Genomic DNA, 18087 nt, shown 5'->3' with positions numbered 1-18087 from the left:
TCTCGCTTGCTTGCTCTCTCTCAAAAATAAAGAAACGCTTATAAATAAATAGATAGATATATAGATAGATAGAGGCATCTGGGTGGCTCAGTCAGTTAAGCGTCTGACTCTTGGATTTTGGTTCTGGTCATGATCTCAAGGTTTGTGACTTTGAGACCCACATCAGGCTCTGTGCTAATAGTATGGAGCCTGCTTGGGGAACCTCTCTCCTTCTTTCTCTGCCCTTCCCCTGCTTGTGAGCTCTCTCTCTCTCTCTCTCTAGCAAAATAAATAAACAAATTTATTTATTTATTTTAAATATTTTTATTTATTTTTGAGACAGAGCATGAGCAGGGGGAGGGGCAGAGAGAGAGGGAGACACAGAATCTGAAGCAGGCTCCAGGCTCTGAGCTGTCAGCACAGAGCCCGATGCGGGGCTTGAACTCACAGACTGTGAGATCATGACCTGAGCCGAAGTCAGATGCTCAACCGACTGAGCCACCCAGGCGCCCCATAAATTTTTTTTAAAAGTATTTACAAAAAGAAATAAACAAAAATAAAACAATTTCCCAGGGATGCCTAGAGCATTCCACTCTTGATTTTGGCTCAGGTCATGACCCCGGGGTCGTGGGATCGAGCCCCACATCGGGCTCCACACTGAGTATGGAGCGTGCTTAAGCTAAGATTGTATCTTTCCCTCTGCCCCTCTCCCCTACTCGTACTCTCTCTCTAAATTTAAAAAAAAAAAAAATTCTGGACAGCTTTTCTCAAAGAAAAATGTATGGGTATTTATTAAGACTAGCATCTACAACTGTAAGTTAAACCAGACCCAGGCAAAGGCCGTTACGCCTTAAGACATTTAGGCTGGAAGCAAGTCTCTCCTTCCACAGCACACCTCAACCCATGATTTCCTTCTATTCTACCATGTCCTTTTGACGCATTAAAAAAAAAATTGTACATGTACTTGTTTACACATATAGCACTTTGCTTCAAAGAGACCTTAAGAAGGTCTGGGTGAGGGGGAGTCTAGGCAATAAAAATATGTACATCAGAACATTAACCAATGTTACTGGAAAAGGGAAAACCTACTTTAAAAACCAGTTATTAAATGAAAATACTTCTCACGACCATCAATACACGCTGCTTGGAAAATGGACGTATGGGTACTCCCTACTTAAGAAGATGAAAAGTTGATATTTTCACAGTCTAGACGACCCTAACAAGAACAGAACTGTTGCTACGTCATGGATTTCATCCAGTCTTAACCAACAGAGTCCATGCTGGTCACAACTGTCGTTTAGGACTGACTCTGAGTCCTCCGACAGCACAGCGGAGGCAGACCACTCCCCAGACACTAGGCAAGCTTACAAGCCGAAGTCTAGAAGGCTGCCAAAAATCAAGCAGGTGGCTAAAAGACAGGCGGATAAGAGGACGAACGAGGCCATCTACTCCGAGAGCCCTGTCTGCGCTTTGTCCTACCCGGCCTGCGCCGCCGGGGCTCCTGGAGCGGGGGCCACACGCAGGCACGGGAGCCGCGCCCAGGGACCTACCGATGTGAGGCTGGTGAGCCGCCGCCAGTGCGTACTGCTGCTGCTGCGCGGCCGTCAACTGCTGGACGGCGAGCGCATTAGGTCTTTGGAACAGCTGAAGAAAGAAAAGGATGCGGTGAGGTTAGAGAAACGGTCTCGTGAGACAACTTTAAACCTTCTCTGAATAAAAACTTCGACAAGCCCTTGTTCAGGAATGGCATTTGAAACAAAAGCGTTCTTGTGTTCGATTCCATTCCCACTCCGATGGTATCGTGACGCTTCAGAGTTCTGCTTCCCGGGGCTTTCTTTACCTCCATTCGGTGCACCCAGTTCCCACTCCCCGGGCGAGGTGTCCCCAGAGCACAAACATACATACAAACGACCTAATGGCTGCCAACAGGCCAAGGGTCCTGCCTGATCCCAGGCACACTCACACATTAAAGCTACCACAAAACGACCCACCACATTGCCCCTCGTGCTGTTACCTCTCCTCAGTTCTTCTGAGAACCCCACAGACACTTTGAATTACTCCTCACCTACTCACATTTTGGAAAGGAAAATGAGAAGTGTTCATTTCATCCTTGGCTGCCTCTTCCCGGGGAAATGATATTTACTGGATACCTTTCTCGACTAGTGGTTTATCATAATGATGAAATCGGACAGCTGCCAACTTCTGGGAGCCCTCCAGTTTCCTATTCTTTATGTGTAGGAAATCAAACAACAGAAATATAGCTGCTACTAACAAAGCTTGGATTATGAGCTCAGACCTAGCACACTTCTTAAATTTTTTTTTATGTTTGTTTATTTTTGAGAGAGAGAGAGAGAAAGAGAGCGTGTGTGCGTGCATGAACAGGGGAGGGGCACAGAGACAGGTAGACACAGAATCCGAAGCAGGCCCCAAGCTCCGAGCTGTCAGCACAGAGCCCGGCGCGGGGCTCGAACTCACAAACTGCGAGATCATGACCTGAGCCGAAGTCAGACACTTAACCGACCGAGCCACCCAGGCATCCCAGACCTAGCACACTTCTTCATTCCCAAGAAAAGGAAAGGAGTACAAAGACCCTGACACCAAGAATATCCCAAAATTCTACCTTAATACAAAGCCAATCATTCACTCATTCGTTCCACAAACATCAGGAGACAAATAATACCTGCTAGGCACTGTGCGAGGAACTAAGGATACAACACTGACTAAAATGGTCATACATTTCAGTACGAATAGCACTGGTACAAAGAAAGAATTCTGGATTGCCTCGATGTGCCTCCTTCCAAGGAGTCACACTGAAAAGCTTTATTCACTGAAATCAGAGTGCTTATTGAAAGTACCTCCCTACAAAGGAACTTCCCCCTAACTACCTGTTCTTTCTATAGGAGTTTTCAACAACTCAGGTGATATCACTGGATGATATATAACTGACACCATGGATCTTGAATAACAGATTTCCTCATAAAGAGACCTGTTTCAGACATTAAAAGATAATGTCATCCCACCAACTCAGCTTAATTATCGTCAGAATTGGACTTGTAATGTTATCTTAGGTGGTGAAGAGACTTCTATGAGTAGACAATTTTAAATAAAAAGAAAACAAAAGGGGTCTTCTGGGTGGCTCAGTTGGTTAAAGGACTGACTTCGGCTGGTGCTCTCTCTCTCTCAAAATAAATAAACTTAAAAAAAAAGGGGGGGGGGTGAATATTTTGAACATACTGACCAACTTCACCTGTTACCTCTCTTTGTAAAATATTCATCTTTCTAAAGACCAGAGTAAAATTAGCCTTTGTCTTTATAGTATGAAAGTAAATCAAAAGTAACTATGTACAGATTTCAAAAGTAATTGTTTTATTTTCAAAAGTTAAAGAAAAAAGACATTTCATTATGATGCTGGTAAAAAGACAAGCACGACTTTAACAGGCACTGATTAAATATCAAGTCTTCAAAAGAAATACTGGAATTTATAGACCAACCTATCAAAAGACCTGATCCCTCCAGGAAGGCAGCCAATCAGTACTATCTGGTAACTGGGATCTTGTGATTTTTGCCAGGTTGTTTTTCACATGACTGTCTACCTAAGGATAGTGCCCCAGAGTATTCCTACCAACAGGAGGCAGTTCACCTCAGAGGGGAAGCCAGGAGGGAGAAAACATAATAGCAAAATAGTGCAAAGTTGTTTTTAAATTTTTTACAAGGCTGTAAAAATACCTTATAGCTTCACTTAAATATCTGTGTCTTCAGTGGGTCTCTGGAATCTTCCTAGCCTCAAACCTTTTGAAATATTTGACATCTCAGGCACTGTTCATGCTAGTCTCTTCTGTCTACACTTCTCTGCCCTGCTGTAAACAAAATCATTCATTCAAGAAACATTTTTTGAGCACCCGTTATTAGCAAGGCACCGTAACATGGGAAGCTAGGGAGATAAAGACAGTGTGCTCAGAACAGAACTCTTGAAGTTCTCTTATTAACCAAAAACACTACTCACTGACATTCCATCTGACTTCTCCTCGCTTCATGTTTTTAACATGACATGTAACTCATTCAATGCTCACGTACCGTATCCATAAATATCCACCATGTGTAAATACCAACCATTCCGCATGACATTAGTTTGTGATTCTCACCACCATGCAGCCATACTTTGAGGAGGAGAAACTGCCACTTGTAACTAAAAACATCCAGACCCTACAAGAGCTCCCACATACCCTGTGTTTGAGAGTTGATTGATATCTCAGTGATTACGGTGAATAGAGAAGGAATTGTTTTCTTGAGTGCATTTTGCAGTAAACAATTAACAGAAACTATCATCTACAGCAAGCAGATTTTATTATAGCATAGATTACAGCAATTCTGGCACATTCTCTTTATGTAAATGCCCCAATATTAACTGGAAATACAGGGTATTCAAAACAAAATTGGGTAATTGGCAAGTAATGGATTCCAAAGGATCCTGAAAAACTCATACAAATGCCATCTGCTGGGCAAACCACTGAGCTCTGTTAACATTTTCATCATTTTCAGAAAGGAAGCCAATGGTAACTGAGAAACACAATACTGTGAGATTTGGAGAGAATGCTTGTTTTAAGGTTGGTATAATGATAAATGTGCCACTACCGATTACAATTTACTTGGGTAGAATTCTTAAGTTGTTCAAGAGACTAAATGCAAGGGAAAATACATCAAGTATTTCAAGCTCATCAAGGTTCCTAGTAAGAAATATTGAAGGCATAATTTGGGAACCACACGAGCAAGCTGATTTGACTCCCGTCTCTGTCACTACATGACCTTACAAAAGATACCCTGCAGAGTTTTTATTCCAGAAAGGGGCAGTCAGAAACACCCAGCATAGTGTTAAGTGATCAAAGATAGCTATTACTGTCATTATGTTGTTATCAATAACACTTGTTGGCATGAAAACACTGTTACTAGGTTTTCAGAATGCGGAGGAGTAATACCTCAATATCGAGTTGGTGTCTGCAAGATTATCCCTCTGCCCCTGGCAACTAAAAAGCCCTGGCTTTTGGCCAGTTTAAGGCCAAAGCCACAGTGGACAGGGGATAAGAGCGGAGACTCTGGGGCCAGAAAGCCTGGATTTATAGCTCGGCGTCAACACAGACTACGCGACACAGGGCAAGAGAACCTCTCTCTGACTCACTCTCCTCTCGAACAGGGACAACGAAGACAGATCTAAATCATAAGGTTGCCACAAGTATTAAAATTAACACGTGTAACACACTTGGAACAGTCCTTGATGTATGTTCTCCCTGACGAATGGCAAGAGCACCCCCATACAGACACCCCTTCTGTGAGGCACCTCGAACAGCTCCTCCTCCTGACAAGGCAGCCCAGGACGAGGAAAGCAGAGGTCAAGACTCTTCAGAGTGAATGTGAAAGTCAAAATCCCACTGAGCTCGTGAGCACCAACTGCTGTCAACAGCTCACAAAGGTGACGGGACGGAAGAAAAACCTTTTTTGCCTTGTTGTCGAAGAATGCGTTAGCATAGACTCCATGCAGAGAAAACCACGAATGCACAGAATGGGAAAGTGAGGCAAGCCCACGGGTCAAAAGGCTTTGTGTTTCCAGTACTGGATCCAGGAACGACACAGCCCAGAGCTACACACCAGGGCAGAGATGTTCGCATAACTTGTGGTCTCATGACCTGCAGCAACTCAGCCTCTTGAGGTCTTAATTTTCTTCCCTGTAAAAACCTAATGCTTGCTCTGCCCCATGGGGCTGTTGTAAGCGTTCACAGAGAAAGGAGATTCCAAACACTGAAGGTGTTACATCAACAGTGGGACTATTTCTCTTTTAAGAAAAGAGGTTTATCATGGGAGCCAGGCTGTAGTACATAAAATATGTGAAAGTCTGCTACCGTCCGAAGCTTGCAGATCAGAGCCCATTTTCAACCAGGTTATCTGAACAACAATGATGATCGACAATGACTTCTGGTTAAACAACTACATATGCTGCTGAATTTTTTAAGAAAACCTTCTTCACATTTCCTTAGCAGATGAAAAATCGGAGCCCAAAATAATCTCTAAACAAGGTGGAAAAAACAAAACGTCCTTCCACCAAGTCAGTAAGTATCTTTCGAGAAAACTCATATAAAATTTCAGCAAAGAATAAAGGCAAGCTTCAACTGGTCAGCCTGCCAGCGAAAGGCAGTGTTTACCAGGGACTACACACAACAATGAAAAATAGTCTTCCTCACTTGTGAACTGAAAGGAAAGCTGAGAATATTAAAGACCTGTATGAAAACTATGCACAAACTTGGCTTCAGAAGATGACATCTAATCAGTATGGCACTTTTAAAAGCAATGCGTGCCAGCTTCCTCCCCCTTGCGCCTAGGGCTGTGAAGGAACAAATCTGTACTTCAATTATGATTTTCAGAGTATGGTTTCTTTGCTGAAATTCATGCTTACCAGGAAGCAAACCACAAGAGACTCTTCATGATAGAAAACAAACTGGAGGTTGCTGGAGGGAAGGGGGTGGGAGGTGGGCTAAATGGGTGATGAGTATTAAGGAGGGCGACGTATGGAGCACTGGGTGTTCTAAGGAAGTGATGACTCACTAAATTTTACTCCTGAACCCAATATTGCACTGTATGTCAACTCACTAGAAATTTAAATACACATTTGGACAGAAATTAAACACTTTTAAAGTAAAATTCATGCTTAACAGGTTAAGGGTTTTAGCACATCAGTATACAATTTTGTAAAACATACTGCATTAGGCTATTTTTAGATTAACTGAATTCTAAATAAAGAACATCAGCAATTAATCTGGTTGATCTATAATGATGTGATCCTGGCTTTGGTTTCTGCTACACAGCATTAAAAGATAATGTAACCTAGCAGTAAGTTTCTAAAATATACTTAGGGAAATATAAATACTTGTATGGCTCTTCATTAAAATAAACAAGTTCGCTCAAGTATCATAACACAAAATGGTACAAACACATTATAATTAACTGGTCACTGGTTATAATGTTGATTGTTCACATACGATTAAAGAGAAGACAATGAGGGAAAAGTGAGGGGAAAAAGGGAGAATATTCCAGAGATATCAATGAACATTTCAAACCATCCTACATTAGGGGTACTTAAATCCCAGATCTCTGTACTTGGCATAGGTAAAATTATCCTCATGTTCATGAAATTTACCATGTCCTTCAATTATGACCACAGGCAACAAACCATATTAACATGAGCAATACACTTGTGTGACTTCATCATCAACAGAAGTCAAATACGTTTCATGCTCCTTTACGACCACTAGATATCTCACAGTGGCGTTCATGCTCATCATGAAAACTAGTACATATTTCTGCTGCATGCATCGTATGATAAAGCAGATACATCTTGAATTTGTTAAGTATTTCTGTAACTATTTCTGTATCACTGGTTCCTTTGTAAACCTATCTATACTACATATCACTCACACAATTCAGCCCACAGATCTCATCTAACTGCTAAGGGGTTCATGGCACAAAAAAAGGAATACTTGCTCTGAATAAACCTTAGGTTAAGTTTATGATTTACAATGACTAGACAAGTAACTTAACTATCCAAAACCCAAAGTACCCCTAAGTACCATTAAGTGTGTAATGAACTGAACAAAAATTACCTTTCCTATATCTTCAGGCTGTTCTCTACTATGTATCTCCATAGAAGCTGATACGAACAGTTTTATGAAACCAATTTACACACCAAATTCAAGTCGGGAATAAAAGAAAATAGGACACAAGAAGGAATTGTTTATTTTGTCAATTTCCAAGCCAGATCCCATCACAAAATCACAAATAAAGGAACTCAAAACTAAAGACAGCCTCTGATCCCCATTTAAGAAAGCCAACATAAAAGAGCAGAATGTGTGGAAAAACATGTATTACAGCAGATCTCTGGTTCAAACCTCACAATCATCAATACTGTCTGGGACTCAGGCCTGGTTCTCAAGGCCTCTGAGACCTGGACTCGCCAAATGAACCACCCATCTGCTGTTCCCCGTAAGTATACCTTCTCCTGTTGGCAGCCTATGACCACCCCACACCCATCTCGTCTCCATACCTCTGCTCTTTTAATTATGGCAATACACACCGCACCTTTCAAGTTAGGGGTACACAACCTTGATCTCCATGGAGCCCTCCCCTGGTCTGACAGCATTCCTGACCAACCAATTTAGCATGTACAGTTCCTCAACTGCCCCACATGGTTCCACGTATCATGGTCTTACTATGAGCACCAGCTCTGTTCACTACAAGCAGAACCCAGCTTCCCAGAAGGACATGATCGTCAATAATTAAAATTAATACGGGTAAAAGAAGGTCTAAAACTGCTACTGAACCAACACTCAACACAAAAAACTAAACCGTGATAATTAAGTCATTCCTTCTTAGAAATGTCTTGTCGTTGTCAATAAGGCAGCACAGCAAAGCAGGTAAGAGAACACAACACTATGCAATCTCACAAGTCACTTTTTTTCAACTTCACCCACCTCCTTGGATGACTACATTATCTACTAAACATGTACCTGTTAATTTCTAGTATTAAGCCTTTATGTTTTACTATTTCCTCCCATGGAATTTTCATTCTTTTCCTGATATAAACAAGTCTTGCAAGGTACAGCTCAAGATCTACCTCTTCCATAAGTCCTTCCTTCCCCAGAATAGAGTATGCTCTCCCTTGTCTAAGCTTCTAGGACATTGGCATGACCTAGACTTGTCATCGAGTACTTCCCTGCACTATTTAAATGACCAAATGAGTCACAACAACTAAATGGAGAGCTGTGGGTGGGGGGAGCCCATCTCATTCATGAAAGATACGCTCCACTACAAGCGAGAACAAAAAAACGAGAAAAGAAAGTCATAATCCACAATCCACAAATCTGCGATCTCCCTGAAGTTATCCACAAAACTAGACTGCAGAAGAATTACGTACGTTTTCTGATCAGATGGCAACAGAGGGCTGTGACCCTAAAAAGGAGGTAATTTCCTAGGTATGATAAAGGTCTAGTTACGTACATGAGGCACAAGCTTAATGGGCTAGATCTAAAGGACTCGCTTATTAGAATACAAGCAGGGCCTCAAAGAGGGGCCTCCAGATCTCTGAGAAGGCTAGTTCCAGATTTTAGTTTGGGGAAGTATATGTAATATGGGGGATATTCTGAGACACTATAATAGGGATATGAGAGAAGTTTCCTGAAAACCTGGTCTGCTAAAGCCAATCAGAAGACACAGAAGAACAAGACCCAGGGCTTATCTTCAAGGAGTTTACAACCTAGCAAGGACCATGAAACAAGAAATCATAACACAAGGCAGAACATCATGATTCTTTTTCTTCAGGGAAGCACAGAGCACCACCGAGTTCAAAGGAGACAGATAATACAACTTACTGATCTGGAAACCAAGAAAGTTAGCAGCACTGGACCTTCAAGAATGACAACAATTTAAATTAGTGGAGGGGCGCCTGGGAGGCTCAGTCAGTTGAGCCTCCAACTTTGGTTCAGGTCATGGTCTTACAGTTTGTGGGTTCAAGCCCCACAGTGGGCTTTGCACTCACAGCTCAGAGCCACCTTCAGATTCTGTGTCTCCCTCTCTCTCTCTCTCTGCCCCTCCTCTGCTTGTTCTCTAACAAAAATAAATAAACATTAACAATTTTTAAGAATAAATAAAAATAAATTAGCAGAAAGGGAAACAGGAATGAAATGTAATGGAAAGTAAGAGTAAGAAATATTCGGGGCGCCTGGGTGGCTCAGTCGGTTAAGCATCTGACTTCAGCTCAGGTCATGATCTCACGGTTCGTGGGTTCGAGCCCCGCGCTGGGCTCTGGGCTGACAGCTCGGAGCCTGGAGCCTGCTTCAGATTCAGTGTCTCTCTCTCTGTCTCTCTCTCTCTGCACCTCCCCTGCTCACTCTGTCTCTCAAAAATAAATAAATGTTAAAAAATTTTAAAAAATAACAATAAATATTGGAGGGATAAAACAGAAGATCAAACACCAATTTCCAGCAGAAAAGAGATCCTATCTTCTTAACAGCTCGTCCTGCCTCTATGCAGGAGACATTTGGAGGAGGGTAAGGGTCTTGAAAATAGTTAGAGGAGTCCTGGCCCAACAGTTCCAGGGCATGCTATTAGGGCGCCCGCTACAAGACTGTGTAAAAGAATCTATGCAGAAAAGTAGGGACTGTGGGCCCGTGGGATAAAACAACCATGACCACATCACATGATGGTGGTTCACCTATGGAACAATATGCCTCTATGTTGCCTCAACCAAGACGTGCACGGGAAGCCAAAAGCCAACAACAGTTTCATTTTCAAAACAGTAACGTTCACTTTCAAAATTACTGAAATGGGAAGTGTAAAGGCATCCCAGGTTTCATAAATCTGAGTGGGTGCTATCTTTAATGGAATCATGTTAACTGCTTAGAAGTTTGCAAACGGACATCATCTATTCAAGTTCTAATAATTATCCAGCCTCTTAAAACGTCGGTCAAATTAGTTCGAAACCAGAGATCAATACATCGAAAGAGAATCCCAACTCTGATTATGAAGCAAAAAACAATTAAATCAAAGAGCATCAGATTTTCCTTCACAAGCAGAGGGTCAGACTGAATTAGATGGGGAATGGGAAGCTAAGCACCAAAACTGGCCAGAGTTGTAACGGTTGCTGGGGAAGTTCAGACCAAAGAAGACAAGAGTAAAAGGAAGATTCAGAAAAAACTTCTTGACATAACAAGTTAAAGAACTCTGATTAGAAGTAGCTTACACTCACAAACCTCAATTTAGACACGGAACTACCACACTCCTCTCCTAAGCTGAGCCAGCTGAGGTCTATGTGGTAGCAGTGTCCCCCTACATTTGCTGATGTGGCACAGATTTTAAGTCTAATCTACCTTCAGCACCTGAATTCAGCAATTTCTGGCTTCACTCAAAACGGCTGTTTTGAGGAGCCACTGTGAAAGGGTCAAAGAGTGAAAGAAGAGAAAAAGCACAAAGAGTCATTCTTACGAAGAGGTGGCGTATTTATTGGGAACCACAGGGAGAGTGGTGGACACTTAACAGCTCACTCTCTCCGGAAAAAAGAGTGTGTTAATTAAACCCAATAGTTCCATCTGATACGAGCAGAGCACATGTATCACATCATCCCTTAAAGGGATTTCCTTTTGTAAACTTCATATGATTAACTTTATTATCCAGTTGTCTATCAATCAAAATTCATTTAAAATCAACTATTTGTGACAATAACAAAGGGACAGTATGATACACTGATCTCCAAAGACCACATGCATAAGCCAATTTCCCCTACAGATGTAGAATTTCTAAACTTCGAAATGTAAATTTAACCTTTCAAGCCTAGAGGTTTGTATTTATGCTCCAGTCCAAAACTAATGAATATCAGAAATTCGCGGCCCGTCAAAGTGCTTCCAGCCACAAGAGAGAACTTGTGGTACCTGACAAGATGGGGAAGCCACCTACCCCCTTTTATAATTTAGACAGTTAGTGGCTTTTTGTTTTTTAATTGAACAGAAGGATCAGTAAACCCCAGAGTTAGTCACACCGTGTGTTCAAACCCAGAAGGCACACATACAGTATTTTCTAAGGAATTATGAAGAAAAGAAAGAGCCAAGTCATTTCACTGTAGATTTTACACTGAGTGATTTGTGTTTTCCCCCAATCCTATTTTAAACTCTGGTGAATTTCACTGTAGATTTTACACGGAGTGATTTGTGTTTTCCCCCAATCCTATTTTAAACTCTGGTGAACGGCAGCAGGTATGTCTGTCATCTATAGGTTGCTCACTTAATTAAAAGACATGACTAATACGATGACCTGGCACTGGACTCCTGCCAGCAGCAGGTAACAGAGTTTACTATTTTAAAAACAAAACAAACCAACGGCATCACAGTTACATTAATCTTCAGAGAGACTAGTTTCAGCATCCGAGAGGGTTGTGTCACGAGAGGCGCCACTACCTCACCCACTCGCCGGGCCTTGGTGGGACAGAGGAGCCAAAGGAAGGACATGTGGAGCAGAGTGATCTCTTGCCAATAATCTCAGCATGGGAATCGGCTTCTTGCGGGGAAGATACAGAGGCTTTTGTGGCCCACGTCACCGTCGGGGTAAGGAGGGCTGCCTATTGGTAGCCTGAAATAATGCCACCCTCCTCCCACCCCCCACCCCCCGCCCCATTCTTAAGTCACGTGAATCACGCGTTGGCTGGAGGGGAGTAGAGAGAGTGACAGAGACACACACAGTACCTGTTGTTGAGAATTGTAGTCAAAAAGTCCCACAGTTGCTGCTGCTGAGTCCACAGGTACCTGCGTGCCTGAATAATCAAACTGCAGAGGCTCCATGCCCACATGTTCCATGGGGTCCAAAGGGACACTCTGGGACTCCATGTTGGAGAAATCCTCCACAGGCTTGGCACCATTGGTGCTGGTCAGCTGGGCTAAGCCCTCAGAACCATTCTGGTTTGGACCCAGAAGATCCACTTCATTAGCAGAGTTCTGGCAATTACCAGGGGTACGGCTAAACAGAGAAAGTAAAGGGCATTAAACCTTATTTTGAGCGGGGGAGGGACACTACAGCAACCCAAGTTTAAGGACAAGGTCCTTGAGCAGTTTACTGTCAATAGCACTTAACACTATTTCTACAAAACAACCAGAGACACTTTACGGTATTTACGTGTCATACCCCATAAAACGACCCTTCTATTCCTTGTCTTCCCACCACAACCCACCCCGTAAATCCACATTAACCACTAAGAATTTAAAATCCCTTTAACCAAAGGGCCCAGATTTGAGGAATAATGAATGAACTGGAAAAAAACGCTACCTGTGGCATCCATGAAAACAAGATCCAAAATGTGGGTAGTAAACCATGCCCCCCCCCCCCAAAACAACACCTACTCTTTAAACAGAGACCCAACGGAAAAAGTAGCTTCTAGGGGGAAATTCCATAAATGAGAACGATTCTATTAAAAAAAACTTTTTTATAGGTGAAAAAAAATTTTAAGCATTATCTGGGTACTACTCATCAGTGCTAAGACTGTCTCCCATTTTCCCCTTCTAAGCAACCAGAAGAAGCAAACCATTACAAAACAGTACACGATAAATTCATTATCTAGGATATGCCCCTGCTGAGGAGACAATTCTAAGAATTGTAAGTAATACGAGGGTATAATTTATCATCCAAACCAGGATACTCCTAAGAGCAAGAAAAGGGCACTATTAATAAATATTCCAGACATGGTATAAACGGGTAGTGTCTTGGGTGGCCCAGGATACATGGTCTCCCTATATAAAAGGATTGAGGACCGTGTTATTCTGAATCAGACTAATATAAAACAACATTACATTCTAGTAAGGGGAGCATAGCCAGTGAGTACATTCTGTGCCCTTCATCCCTAAAAGAAACCCTATAGCTGGTACGAATTAAAGCTACTGTGTGTTCCCTCTCACGCACATGCCCTACCACCACCCGGCCAGAAGTCAACTATACCAAACCTTGCTACAGGCTGCCTGAGAATCAGGAGAGAAAGGCTATCCACTTCACCCGAAAGACCTTAGGTAAGTGGTTATTACTCTGTGCCTCAAACTTCCTCCAAAGACTATAATTCTTTACACTCACAAGATTAAAAAATTAGATTAGGAATACTAAACAACTGAATCGTGTTCTACAAACGATGGTCCAAAATGAATTTTAATTCTGGCTGTGGTAGAAATTAGGATCAGAGATAGATGTGTGTGTATTTAGACACACATACATTAGCTTTAGACTAACATTAAAATTATTCAAAATTAAATTCTCTACCTGTACATCAATCACTAAGGATTTTGAAAAGGATGCACCACCACTAAAGGTTACCTATGTAAGTGAAGAATACTGCCAAATGTACAAGACAGATACACAATATTATCTGAATAGCGTGTACATTAAATTACAGGGTAAAACCTACAAATCAATCATGACCAGAGATGGAATGAGAGGCATCCATGGAAGGGATACAATTAAGAACAAGTCACATAAGCTACATCTCTGGGTCTTCAAAATGAGGGAGATGACACTGACCCACCTACCTCAAAGGGAGCTTATGAGTCTCAAATGATCTAATGCGTAAGTTCTCAACCGCTTCCCTCCACACTAACAAGCCAGAGAGCTAGGACACACTTCCATTAGTGACCACGGTTACTCCCAAGATAGTGATTTGGGAGAAACTTGGGGAAAGTCCCAAGGAACCCACCACTCCCCCCCCCCCCCACCCAGGTGATTTTGTTATTTGTGAACCACTGCAATGATAAGGATAGAATCCTTCTGCAAATAATAGAGTCCTATGCGAATGCAAAAAACCTGTTCTGGCAAAGCACCAGGCATTGACAGCTCTTAAAAGTTCCACTTTACCAGTAAATTTAGAATCTTTGTGGTACGGCCTACACTAGACCCAATTCTCAAAAAGGACAGTTAAGGAAGGAAAAAGAAAACTAAAATCAAAATAAAGCTAATCAAAACAAAAGCCCACAGCCCCCATTCAAAAATCAGAAGTGTAAAACATACAAACCTAAAATCTTTGACGTCTGCGTCAATCCCATTCTGCACTGGTAAACCATTGGTCTTGTCCATCACATCACCCTCCTCCTTCAAATCTCCTAGCTTATCTCCATCAAAGGTACCCTTGTTCTTCTTTTCACCTTTGTCGTTTTCATCACTGTCTGCATCCCTTGGGCCCTGTTTAAAAAATAGCTTCAGCTTCACTAATCATCATCAACTAATAATAGCGGGCAACCACTGTGGACACCAGACTACACTAGATGCTAATTACAACAGGATAGTGTCCGGGCCCTTTCAAGACAGTACAATCTAATTAACAGACAACATAGAGGCAGGAACACTGCAGAAAGTCTTGCCAAATGGGGGAGACAGACATACAATTATGTTACAGAATTTAGAACGGTCTTACCATGCCCAGTGCCCCACCATCCCGTTTTCTCTTTTCTACCCAAAGCCCAGCCACAATTTTACATCTCTTGGTCCCACTTCTCGACTTCCAATTCTAATTCCATATAACAGGATGACTCCTAATAAGCCCCAGGTGTGGCAGCTCACAGTCTAGTTAGAAGGTGTTGCGCCTACGAAAAGAATTTCCTGCTATGCCACTGCCTGTGTAAACTCCCTCGCTTCTGAATACTGTGCTAAGTGTGGTCTGACATCAGTCCAATTCAATCACCTTACCCTTTAACTCGAGACATGTGCCCTGCCAATCAATGTGCACCACTACCCCCTCTGCTCCACAATAGTTCTCAGGGCTGACTGCATCGATAATTCACCAATCATCCTTCACTTCATTTTTTTGTTTTAATCCTTCAAAACATGTTCAATCTAAGTGTGAAAGTCTTTCACCAAAAGAAAGTACTCTGAGAAGTGCTCATCTGTTGTCTCACCCTCTGCCTGTCCCACAGCAGATTATGAGACTATGAGGGAGCACCTACAGCTGGATCGCTGGTGCAGCACACTTGACCTCTGAAGTGTTTCAAGCTACAAAGACTGGAAGACTGGACCTAAAAGAACTGTCTTGGTGCCACGCACACCGATGCCTTATCTTCTAAGGGAATTAAGTCTGTCTCCTCTTATCAACAATCCTAAATTAAGACCAGGACATAGAAAGCAAATGTGCCTTGATTTCCAAAAGGAAATGAAGATTTGGTAGAGTGACTTGACATGGTTCACAGAGCTTTGCAGAATCTTACCGAACGGTAAGTAACCTTTCCTTTTATAAAACTGGAGAGGCAACCTTGCTTGTTGTCCTCACCACCGACTTCTAGTCAAAGGAAGAAACAAATACACCTGGCCCAAATTAAAGCTCCTGGCAAAAGGCAAGAGCCAATGAGAAAAAGAGGAGCTGCTTTACAGCATTTCCAGTCATCACAACCACATTTTGGGGGTGGGGGTGTTTCAATAATGGAGGCCGGAGCAGCAGACGCTCCGTTGTGAACAGGCAAGACCCACGAATGCAAAATACACACACGCTCTCAGGCGAGTTCCTGGAGAACTCTGGCCCAGAGAGGATAACTCACGAATCCCGACATTCTTAGAGCTTTCACCTGCCAGTCACAGCCCATTTGACTTTCAAATTCATTCTCTGTTCAAGACACAGAAAAACATTTCACGGCTAATATGAACCAAGGAACACAAGAAGGAACATAGAAAGGATATACAACTTCATACTCATGTGGCATCAAGACGGTAAACTACCGTTTTGGCAGCCACCGAGATGGGACTTTCACAGGAGAATCTTCGAAGTGTAAGACTGTTACAGGTTCAAAAGGAGCGAACGAACAACAGCCAATTAAGTGCCACAGGGAGATCCCAGAGCAGGGATGGGAATACGATAGGATTCTAAAGACACATCTTCCAAAATGTCCAGAAACAATACTTCCCTCCTACTGCAAAGGTCAAACTGACAGAAACCGTGTATTCATTTTCCTATCCCCAGTACTGAATGCAGTGCCTGGCAGAAGTTAAAAAAAGTATGACGAAGGAAACTGAAATGACCAAAAAGTCCTGCAAAACTGAACTACTACTACCGTAAGAAGGACCTTCCCACTGTCTTTATCGTAAGAGTCCAGGAGATAGTGACACGGTCTGGATAACAAACTCTACCTGTATGTGACACCATTAATGTCCAATAACAAGAGTATTAGAAGGATGATCCCACTGACACAACTAAGTAATCTTCCAGAAATCTACAAATCAAGTTCCTGGCTCAGAAGGAACAGTTTGGCTCCAATGTCTCACATGCAGCTCAAAGGTCTGGTGGCCAAATAGGGAGAAAATGGGATAAAGAAGTAGTGGCAAGTTTCACCAACAAGCAAGAAACCTGGTGACGAGAGATTCGCTCTCACCAAATCAACTCTGCATTTTCTTTCCTCGGTGACACTTTAGAAGGGCTTGCTGAGAAGCTGTTGGGCCTATCTCTAAGCCAACTGCCAGGGCCTGAAAACAGTCACTGATACTTAACTTACTCGATTATATTGCCAAGGGCTAGATTTTCAAAGGAATCCCTAGAATGGGCCATTTCTCAACAATATTGTACAGTCTATTCATATAAATTATAGATACCTGGTTTTCTGCTCTGATTAGGCTATTAATTCCTCAGAATAGTAGGTTCCTTCGATTTGAAGGTGGGGGACCCAAGAGAGGCTTCTATTCCTTGATCTGGATGGTCACTGGGTGTATTCGTTTTATAGAAACACATAAAGATGAACATATATGACTTATATGCTTTTTAGCACTTGGGTCACATTTCAGTAAAAAGTTTACTCAAGGAACACCTGGGTGGCTCAGTCAGTTAAGTGTCCAACTCTTGGTTTCGGCTCAGGTCATGATCTTGGGTTCAAGCCCCACATCAGGCTCCACATTGACAGCGAGGGGGCTGCTTGGGATTCTTTCTCTCTCCCTCTCCCTCTGCCCCTCCCCTGCTCGTGTTCTCTCTCAAAACATATAAGTGAACTTTAAAAAAAAAAAAGTTTACTCAAGAGAAAAAGTTCAGTACATCAACGATAGCCCTAAATAAAAATGGCTCACAAGTCTGATTTCTGAATGATACCAAGAGCACAAGTGGGAAGACTTTTTGTCAAAAGTCTGCTATTAAAAGAGAATACAGGGTTCAGGATCATAAAAATGTTCTCTTAGGAATATAAACACTCTAGAGAGAGTAAAACAGGGGTAGAAATGGGATGGTACATTTTATGAGATTTTTAATTAATATTTAAGATAAGGGTATATTCATAGCTATATGGTCTTTAAGAAAGACCTAATCCAGGAGCACCTGGATGGCTCAGTAGGTCGAATGTCCTCAGTAGGTTGATTTCAGCTCAGGTCATGGTCCAGGGTCGTGGGATCAAGCCCCACAGTGGGCTCTGTGCTGAGCGTGGAGCCTAAAGATTCTTTCTCTCTCTGCCCCTCTCCTCAGCTCGCAAGGCCCTCTCTCAGGAAAGGAAGGGGAAGGGGATGGGGAAGGGGAAGAGAAGGAAGAAGTAATGCAGAGGAAGGAAGGAAGGAAGGAAGGAAGGAAGGAAGGAAGGAAGGAAGGAAGGA

The 18087-nt window shown here is 42.4% G+C and overlaps 1 protein-coding gene across 1 annotated transcript in view; it reads right to left on the bottom strand.

Annotated features, from left to right (window-relative positions):
* The window catches only part of PUM1 (pumilio RNA binding family member 1), a 142934-nt gene that overhangs the window by 58032 nt on the left and 66815 nt on the right, over positions 1-18087 (bottom strand). Inside the window, exons 6-8 of the mRNA XM_049618892.1 lie at positions 14552-14718; positions 12252-12522; positions 1530-1623 (exon numbers count right to left, since the gene is read on the bottom strand). Coding sequence (XP_049474849.1) covers positions 1530-1623; positions 12252-12522; positions 14552-14718 — 532 coding nt within the window. The remainder of the gene's footprint in view (positions 1-1529; positions 1624-12251; positions 12523-14551; positions 14719-18087) is intronic.

The sequence above is a fragment of the Panthera uncia genome, assembly GCF_023721935.1.
Source record: "Panthera uncia isolate 11264 chromosome C1 unlocalized genomic scaffold, Puncia_PCG_1.0 HiC_scaffold_4, whole genome shotgun sequence".
NCBI lineage: Eukaryota > Metazoa > Chordata > Mammalia > Carnivora > Felidae > Panthera > Panthera uncia.
The sequence above is the reverse complement of the archived record's forward strand: the minus strand, read 5'-3'. Positions and strand labels throughout refer to the sequence as shown.